The following is a 10,000-nucleotide window of genomic DNA, read 5'->3' on the forward strand; positions in this document are numbered from 1 at the left end:
ACCCTCGGGATCACCTGGACAACAGGTGACACTACCTGCACTACTCTGCCATACAGATACTAAATACCATTTTTATTTGACCTTGTGATGTCACTGTGACTGCCTGTGGTTTTGCAGTTATATTATTTCCATAGTGACACATCTTGCTTAGTAGTTTTGCTTAGATACTGTATCTATGGTGTTGCTTGTATACCTTATCCATGGTTTTATTAGGATACCATATCTGTGGTGTTGATAGAATACTGTATCTATGGTGTTGCTTAGATACTGTATCCATGGTGTTGCTGGTATACCTTATCCATGGTTTTATTAGGATACCAGATCTGTGGTGTTGATAGAATACTGTATCCATGGTGTTGCTTAGATACCGTATCCATGGTGTTGCTGGTATACCTTATCCATGGTTTTATTAGGTTACCATATTTGTGGTGTTGACAGAATACTGTATCTATGGTGTTCCTGCGATACCTTATCCATGGTGTTGCTAGGCTACTGTATCTGTGGTATCGCTGGAATAATGTATCCAAGGTTGTTAAATTACCGTATCCATGACAACCTCTCCTGTCTGTGTCACAGGGTCTCCATGGCCCTTCAGGTGTTCCAGGACCTCCAGGGCCAAAAGGAAATTCAGGTTCCTGCAATCACCAGGGGATAAAGGGAGAGAAAGGAACCCCAGGACCAGCTGGCAGATCAGGGCTGGACGGCCTATACGGGGCCCCTGGCTTTCGTGGACGCAAGGGCCAACAAGGCCCTAAGGGTGATCCAGTGAGGATTTTAAATGGTTATGATTTCTATCACTAAAATGTATCTTTATTCTCAAATGCAAAGCAATGATTTGAATGCATTTTTTTGTATTTTTTAAACTGAAGTACATTTCAAATTTGGGTGAACTGTCACTTTAAGTAGTTAGGGTATGCCTTCTGATATTCTGATTGGCTATGAATATTAATTTGAGGTAGTGATAATAGTTTGTTGATAGACTGAGTTTATTAGCTTTTATGAACACTTGAATGCTGAACATTTGTTAATGTGATGCACTAATGTTATGTGAACTAATGTTTTGCGGATGGGCTGAGTTTATTGGCTGAATGGTAATGTCGATGTATAACGTAAGTCTGTTAAAGTAATGTTTTGTGAAGAACTGATGTTTGGATGATTGTCTGTGCCAGTACGATGGGCCACTGGGTCTGAAGGGAGATACTGGTGACCCAGGCCCTCCCGGGCCACAGGGATACCCAGGACCAGACGGTTCACCAGGTCCAGTAGGCATAGGACCGCTTGGCCCCTCAGGACCTAAAGGCAATAGTGGGGTACCAGGTCTACCTGGTACACCTGGTTACCAAGGTACCGTAAAGCAACACACCAATACCTGCTCCTTTTTGCTCTTTCGACTGTGTTAGACGTGTACACCCTCTGGCTGTGTGTTTCCATAACTCAATGATAATGTCCATATATCAGTTGATGGTCTGACTCCGTTTTCTCCCCTATCCCCACCAGGTCAGAAGGGCGAGCCCTGCAGCAGTGTGGCTGACCAGGGAGTCCCAGGCCTACCGGGAAAGACGGGGCTGCCGGGCACACGGGGCCCCCCAGGTGAGCACCCCAAGTGGGGACCGAACCACAGCATGGGTGGGAAGTGGCTGGAGGACTGGAGGTCTAGACTACATTGAGTTCAGTGGCATTTCAGTTCTTTAAAAAAAAATATATATATATTTTTTTACCTTTATTTAACGAGGCAAGTCAGTTATGAACAAATTCTTATTTTCAATGACGGCCTAGGAACGGTGGGTTAACTGTCTGTTCAGGGGCAGAACGACAGATTTGTACCATTTGAACTTGCAACCTTTTGGTTCCTAGTCCAACGCTCTAACCACTAGGCTACTAACCACTAGCCTGGAGTCTAAACTGTTTCACTTCAAAACAGTGGTGAAACGTAGCATATTAGTTTAGACTCCAGGCTATTTCAGTTGTAACTTTATAATATTTTATGCCATTCTACCTGACGAAGAACATAAACAACGTGATAGGACAGAGAGTTGAGTTTGTCCACACAGGTCCTCGTGGTGGTGCTGGTAACCCGGGGGAGAAAGGGGACAGTGGTGTATTCTCCACCCTGGGAAGACGAGGACCCACTGGACAGAAAGGTGAGCCATGTTGGCAAAACATTTTTGAGTAGTTATTTGTGCCATGTCGATCCATTTGAATATCTGAATAACAGGAATGACACTGTAATGTGAACAAGAACGCCTTGACTGAAGGTTTTGTGTGAGTCGTTATCTCAAGTGAGGATAAAGTGAGGATGAATTTAGTCAAAGTCGCCGGAAGTAGTTTAGTTATTATGATTATTATTATTATTTGTTTTATCGGTCTGCTAATACAGGACTAGTAAACGCCTACTATATAGTATATATAATATGGTATATAGTATATATGGTATATTTACTATAGTATATAGTATATATACTATAGTATATAGTATATATAGTATATAGTATATTTACTATGGTATATAGTATATATGGTATATTTACTATAGTATATAGTATATATACTATAGTATATAGTATATATAGTATATAGTATATTTACTATGGTATATAGTATATTTACTATAGTATATAGTATTATTTATATAGTATTCAGTATTCAGTATATATAGTATATAGTGTAGTACTATAGCAATAGTATATATACTATAGTATATAGTATATTTACTATAGTATGTAGTATATTTTGCAGCACCTTAGCACCCCTACTTCCTATTCCCGTGTCTATTGTGTGATTGTATGACAGACATTAGATAATATATACTATTTAGCAGACACTGTTATACAAAGCAACTTACATCAGTGAATGCAAAGATTTTCTAATGGGTGGCCCCAGCGGGAATCTAACCCACAACCCTGGCGTTGCTATAGCACCATGGTCCTTACCAACCAAGCCACGTAGGACCACCAATGGAGATGTGTTAGTGTATATATTATATACACTGAGTGTACAAAACTCTATCCATGAAACAGACTGACCAGGTGAATCCAGGTGAAAGCTATAATCCCTTTTAAATGTCACTTGTTAAATCCACTTCAATCAGTGTAGATGAAGGGGAGGAGACAGGTTAAAGAATCATTTTTAAGCCTTGAGACAATTGAGACATGGATTGTGTATGTGGGCCATTCAGAGGGTGAATGGGCAAGGCAAAAGATTAAAATGCCTTTGAACGGGGTATGGTAGTAGGTGCCAGGCGCACCGGTTTGTGTCAAGAACTGCAACCCTGCTGGGGTTTTCACGCTCAACAGTTTCCTGTGTGTATCAAGAACGGTCCACCACCCAAAGGACATCCAACCAACTTGACACAACTGTGGGAAGTATTGGAGTCATCATGGGCCAGCATCCTTGTGGAGCGCTTTTGACACCTTGTAGAGTCCATGCTCCGATGAATTGAGGCTGTTCTGATGGCAAAAGGGGGGGTTGCAACTCAATATTAGGAAGGTGTTCCTAATGTTTTGTACACTCAGTGTATACTCGTGTGTTAGCACCAGTTTGTGGGACTTGTGATGCTGTCTGTCTCCTAGGTGACAAAGGACAGCCGGGACGCCCAAGTACCTCTGGAAGTGGCTATCCTGGACGACCCGGCGTAATGGGATTCCCTGGGGCTCAAGGGCCAAAGGTCATTACTGAATACTGACCCTGTCATGTCTGTCTATCTGTCTATTCAATTTTTTTAAAATGACAGTAAGATTTACACTCACAAAAGTTCCAGAGGAATGGAGACATTTCAAATGTTATGTTATGGCTATATACAGTGTTGTAACGATGTGCAAAAAAGTACAAAAGGGAAAATTATTATATTGGTTGTATTTACAACAGTGTTTGTTCTTCACTTGTTGTTCGTTTCTTGTCCTTTTTCATAAAATCTTGATGCTGTGATTGCACACTGTGGTATTTCACCCAATAGATATGGGAGTTTATTAAAATTGATTTGTTTTCTAATTCTTTGTGGGTCTGTGTAATCTGAGGAAAATATGTGTCTCTAATATGGTCATACATTTGGCAGGAGATTAGGAAGTGCAGCTCAGTTTCCACCTCATTTTGTGGGCAGTGAGCACATAGCCTGTCTTCTCTTGAGAGCCATGTCTGCCTACGGTGGCCTTTCTCAATAGCAAGGCTATGCTCTCTGAGTCTGTACATAGTCAAAGCTTTCCTTAAATTTGGGTCAGTCACGGTGGTCAGGTATTCTGCCACTGTGTACTCTCTGTTTAGGGCCAAATAGCATTCTAGTCAGCTCAGTTCCCTTGTTAATTCTTTCCAATGTGTCAAGTAATTATCTTTTTGTTTTCTCATGATTTGATTAGGTCTAATTGTGTTGCTGTCCTGAGGCTCTGATTGTGTTTGTGAACAGAGCCCCAGGACCAGCTTGCTTGGGGGACTCGTCGCCAGGTTCATCTCTCCGTAGGTGATGGCTTTGTTATGGAAGGTTTGGGAATCGCTTCCTTTTAGGTGGTTGTAGAATTTAACGTCTCTTTTCTGGATTTTGATAATTAGCGGGTATTGGACTAATTCTACTCTGCATGCATTATTTGGTGTTTTACGTTGTACACTGAGGCTATTTTTGCAGAATTCTGCAAGCAGAGTCTCAATTTGGTGTTTCTCTCATTTTGTGAATTCTTGGTTGGTGAATGCACCCCAGACCTCACAACCATAAAGGGCAATGGGTTCTATAACTAATTCAAGTATTTTTAGCCAGATCCTAATTGGTATGTTGAATTTTATATTCCTTTTGGTGGTGTAGAAGGGCCTTCTTTTTTTTCGCTAAGGGGTGGCCCTTCTTGCCTTGTATCTCAGATCATTCACAGCTTTGTGGAAGTTACCTTTGGTGTCACTGATGTTTAGCCCGAGGTACGTATCGTTTTTTTTGTTGCTCTAGGGCAATGGTTTCTAGATGGAATTTGTATTTCTGGTCCTGAGAACTGGACCTTTTTTTTAACACCATTATTTTTGTCTTACTGAGATTTACTGTCAGGGCCCAGGTCTGGCAGAATCTGTGCAGAAGATCTAGGTGCTTCAGCAAACAGTAGACATTTGACTTCAGATTCTAGTAGGGTGAGGCCGGTTGCTGCAGACTGTTCTAGTGCCGTGGCCAGTTCTTTGATACATATGTTGAAGTGGGTGGGGCTCAAGCTGCATCCCTGTCTCATCCCACAGTCCCGTGGAAAGAAATATGTGTTTTTTTGCCAATTTTGCCAATTTTTTGTGTACATGTATTTTATAATGTCGTATGTTTTTCCCCCAACACCGCTTTCCATCAATTTGTATAGCAGACCCTCATTACAAGTTGAGTCAAAAGCTTTTTTGAAATCAACTAAGCATGACAAGAGTTTGACTTTGTTTTGGTTTGTTTGTTTGTCAATTAGGGTGTGCAGGGTGAATACGTGGTCTGTAGTACGGTAATTTGATAAAAAGCCAATTTGACATTTACTCAGTATATTGTTTTCACTGAGGAAATGTACAAGTCTCCTGTTAATGAAAATGCAGAGAATTTTCCCAAGGTTGCTGTATCCCACGGTAGTTATTAGAGTCAAATCTGTCTCCACTTTTGTGGATTGGGGTGATCAGTTCTTGGTTCCAAGTATTGGGGAAGATGCCAGAGCTAAGGATGATGTTAAAAAGTTCAATTGGAATTTGTGGTCTGTATATTTTTATAATTTCAGTTAGGATACCATCAACACCACAAGCATGTTTTGGGTTGGAGGGTTTGTATTTTGTCCCGTAGTTCATTCAATGTAATTGGAGAATCCAGTGGGTTCTGGTAGTCTTTAATAGTTGATTCTAAGATTTGCATTTTGATCATGTATATGTTTTTGCTGTTTGTTCTTTGTTATAAAGCCAAAAAGATTGGAGAAGTGGTTTATATATACATCTACGTTTTGGATAGATAACTCTTTGTGTTATTGTTTGTTTAGTGTGTTCCACAAGAGGTTGGTGGCACCTTAATTGAGGAGGACAGGCTCATGGTAATGGCTGGAATGGTATCCAATACATCAAACACATGGTTTCTATGGTTTCTATGGTTTCTATGTATTTGATGCCATTCCATTTGCTCCGTTCCAGACATTATTATGAGCCCTCCTCCCCTGGTATGTTCCAATTTTCCCAGAAGTGGTTAGATTCTATGGATTCTTCAGTTAAATTGAGCTGATTTCTGATGTGCGGTTCCTTCTTTTTCCATAATGTATCTCTGTATCGTTTTAGTGATTCACCATAGTGAAGGTGTAGGCTCACGTTTCCTGGGTCTCTATGTTTTTGGTTGAATAGGTTTCTCAATTTCTTTTTTAGGTTTTGCATTCTTCATCAAACCATTTGTCATTGTTGTTCATTTTCTTAGGTTGTCTTTCCATCTACCCATCTAACATTCATCCTTCCATCCACTCTCAGGGTGATGCTGGGTTTGAGACCCTAGGTCCAGCCGGCCCTAAAGGTTTCCCAGGTGGTGTTGGGGCTCAGGGCCCTCCTGGAGATCCAGGAGTACTGGGCCGACCAGGGAGTCCGGGACCACCCGGCATCAATGGGTCTTCAGGCCCCAAAGGTACTTACTGTACACACAGGTAGACCCAGACACAGCACAGGTAGACCCAGACACAGCACAGGTAGACCCAGACACAGCACAAGACACGGACATGGGACACACATACACACGGACACACACACAAATTCACCATCACAACATATCCATCACACACTCCATCTTTCACTTTTTCTACGCATTCATGCACAGTTACATTGAGGCATATACACTCTGTCAAATTCACACTGATGTATGTAAACACTGGTACACATACTCTCAGGTACTTATGGCCTTATGCCTGATATGTTTGTAGGAAGTAAAGGTGTAGATGGTTCCCAAGGACCTCCTGGTTACGCAGGTACTTGCTGTACTGAAGCCTCAACCGGACCACCAGGGCTGTCAGGCAGACCTGGACTCCCAGGTGAGCTGGTGAAGCCTGAATGTTCCTAATGTCCCTAACATACAACGGGTTGTCTTTCTAATGTCTCATTTTCTCTTTCTCTCTTTGTTCATTCCTACCATTCTCCATTCTCATTCCTTCTCGTCCCCTCTCTCTCTCTCGTCCTCTCCCTCTCTCTATTCCTCTCCCTCTCTCTATTCCTCTCCCTCTCCCATCTCTTTTTCTCCCTCTCTTCCTTTCCCTCTGTCCACTATTTCCATATTCTCCTTGCTTTCTTTTGCTCTTATCCACGACTCTATGACTTTCCCCTCTTACCCAGGTATTAATGGAGAGATGGGTTCGTGCGGGGACCCTGGCACCCCAGGGTTTGGAAGCTCAGGTCCGGCTGGTGACCCTGGGCCCCCTGGGGCCTCCGGACCCGTAGTGCAAGGCCTGACTGGACAGATGGGAGGCAGAGGGAGAGACGGGTTACCAGGTGCATCAGGTACAGCAACAGCACTGACACATTCAACACCAGATAGAGTAACAGCACTGACACATTTGAACACATTGGTAACACTTCAAAGAGGACAGATGTAATACATGATATAAGCATGAATGAGCACTTGTAGTATACAGTGTTATTATAAGGCTTAGCGAAGTTACACTGTTTTCAGATGAAGGCATGTTCTTGTCTATGCCTGTTTTGTTTTATAAGTCTGATTCACTGCCGTAGCCCTAGTAGAAATTGCCTCAAGGGGATAAATGATGTTTGATTGCATTGAATGTGGAAAGACATTGAGTGCTCCAGTATCATTAACATGAGTTTGTCTAATGCCAGGGATTTGGTTCATGTCTCTTTTACTTTAATATATTACCTCTTACAGTAGTTGCTGTATTATGTTACCTACAGTGAGGGAACAAAGTATTTGATCCCCTCTTACAGTAGTTGCTGTATTATGTTACCTACAATGAGGGGAAAAAAATATTTGATCCCCTGCTGATTTTGTACGTTTGCCCACTGACAAAGAAATGATCAGTCTATAATTTTAGTTTTTTTTAACAGTGAGAGACATATTAACAACAACAAAAAAATCCAGAAAAATGTTTACAAAAAAAAAATGTTATAAATTGATTTGTATTTTTATAAAGGGAAATAAGTATTTGACCCCTCTGCAAAACATGACTTAGTACTTGGTGGCAAAACCCTTGCTGGCTATCACAGAGGTCAGACGTTTCTTGTAGTTGGCCACCTGGGTTTGCACACATCTCAGGAGGGATTTTGTCCCACTCCTCTTTGCAGATCTTCTCCAAGTCATTAAGGTTTCGAGGCTGATCGTTTGGCAACTCAAACCTTCAGCTCCCTCCACAGGTTTTCTATTGGATTAAGATCTGGAGACTGGCTAGGCCACTCCAGGACCATCATGGAAACATCATGCTTTGGGGCTGTTTTTCTGCAAAGGGACCAGGACGACTGATCCGTGTAAAGGAAAGAATGAATGGGGCCATGTATCGTGAGATACAAACACACCCCCCGGGCAACGAAGGAGTGGCTTTGTAAGAAGCATTTCAAGGTCCTGGAGTGGCCTAGCCAGGCTCCAGATCTCAACCCCATAGAAAAAAAGTCTGTGTTGCCCAGCAACAGCCCCAAAACATCACTGCTCTAGAGGAGATTTGATTTGATTTGATTTGATTTGAGATCTGCATGGAGGAATGGGCCAAAATACCAGCAACAGTGTGTGAAAACCTTGTGAAGACTTACAGAAAACGTTTGACCTCTGTCATTGCCAACAAAGGGTATATAACAAAGTATTGAGATAAACTTTTGTTATTGACCAAATACTTATTTTCCACCATAATTTGCAAATAAATTCATTAAAAATCCTACAATGTGATTTTCTGGATTTTTTTTCTCTCATTTTGTCTGTCATAGTTGAAGTGTACCTATGAGGAAAATTACAGGCCTCTCCCATCTTTTTAAGTGGGAGAACCTGCACAATTGGTGGCTGACTAAATACTTTTTTGCCCACTGTATATGTGCTTTCTTGAGCAGGGGGACCTTGCGGGCGCTGCAGGATTTCAGTCCTTCACGGCGTAGTGTGTTACCAATTGTTTTCTTGGTGACTATGGTCCCAGCTGCCTTGAGATCATTGACATGATTCTCCCGTGTAGTTCTGGGCTGATTCCTCATTGTTCTCATGATCATTGCAACTCCACGAGGTGAGATCTTGCATGGAGCCCCAGGCCGAGGGAGATTGACAGTTATTTTGTCTTTCTTCTGTTTGCGAATAATCGCACCAACTGTTGTCACCTTCTCACCAAGCTGCTTGGCAATGGTTTTGTAGCCCATTCCAGCCTTGTGTAGGTCTACAATCTTGTCCCTGACATCCTTGGAGAGCTTTTTGGTCTTGGCCATGGTGGAGAGTTTGGAATCTGATTGATTGCTTCTGTGGACAGGTGTCTTTTATACAGGTAACAAACTGAGATTAGGAGCACTCCCTTTAAGAGTGTGCTCCTAATCTCAGCTCGTTACCTGTATAAAAGACACCTGGGAGCCAGAAATCTTTTTGATTGAGAGATGGTCAAATACATATTTCCCTCATTAAAATGCAAATCAATTTATAACATTTTTGACATGCGTTTTTCTGTTTTTTTTGTTGTTATTCTGTCTCTCACTGTTCAAATAAACCTACCATTAAAATTATATACTCATCATTTATTTTTCAGTGGGCAAACGTACAAAATCAGCAGGGGATCAAGTACTTTTTTCCCTCACAGTACTACAGTAGTTGATGTAGTATATGATACATATACTTTAGTTGATGTAGTATATGTTACCTCCTACAGTAGTATATGTTACCTACTACAGGTCCTAGAGGTGACCCTGGACTGGAAGGAAGATCTGGACCGGGCCCTGACGGCCCACCTGGACCTGAAGGACCACCCGGTCCCAAAGGTCAGAGGTCACACACTTGTACAGTCACACACACATGGGCATGCATTCACACACACACACACACACACACATACAGATGCGCAAGAACACTCACACGTACAAATAA

The 10,000-nt window shown here is 41.9% G+C and overlaps 1 protein-coding gene across 1 annotated transcript in view; it reads left to right on the plus strand.

Annotated features, from left to right (window-relative positions):
- LOC118396066 (collagen alpha-5(IV) chain-like) overlaps positions 1 to 10,000 on the plus strand; it is a 65,869-nt gene that overhangs the window by 33,604 nt on the left and 22,265 nt on the right. Inside the window, 10 exon segments of the mRNA XM_052463358.1 lie at positions 1 to 25; positions 577 to 765; positions 1,170 to 1,344; positions 1,498 to 1,590; positions 2,052 to 2,141; positions 3,570 to 3,664; positions 6,430 to 6,580; positions 6,873 to 6,980; positions 7,279 to 7,443; positions 9,808 to 9,894. The exon segment at positions 1 to 25 is cut by the window's left edge and continues 46 nt beyond it. Of these exon segments, the coding sequence (XP_052319318.1) occupies positions 1 to 25; positions 577 to 765; positions 1,170 to 1,344; positions 1,498 to 1,590; positions 2,052 to 2,141; positions 3,570 to 3,664; positions 6,430 to 6,580; positions 6,873 to 6,980; positions 7,279 to 7,443; positions 9,808 to 9,894 (1,178 nt within the window).

This window comes from Oncorhynchus keta, chromosome 15, assembly GCF_023373465.1.
Source record: "Oncorhynchus keta strain PuntledgeMale-10-30-2019 chromosome 15, Oket_V2, whole genome shotgun sequence".
Taxonomy (NCBI): Eukaryota; Metazoa; Chordata; class Actinopteri; order Salmoniformes; family Salmonidae; genus Oncorhynchus; species Oncorhynchus keta.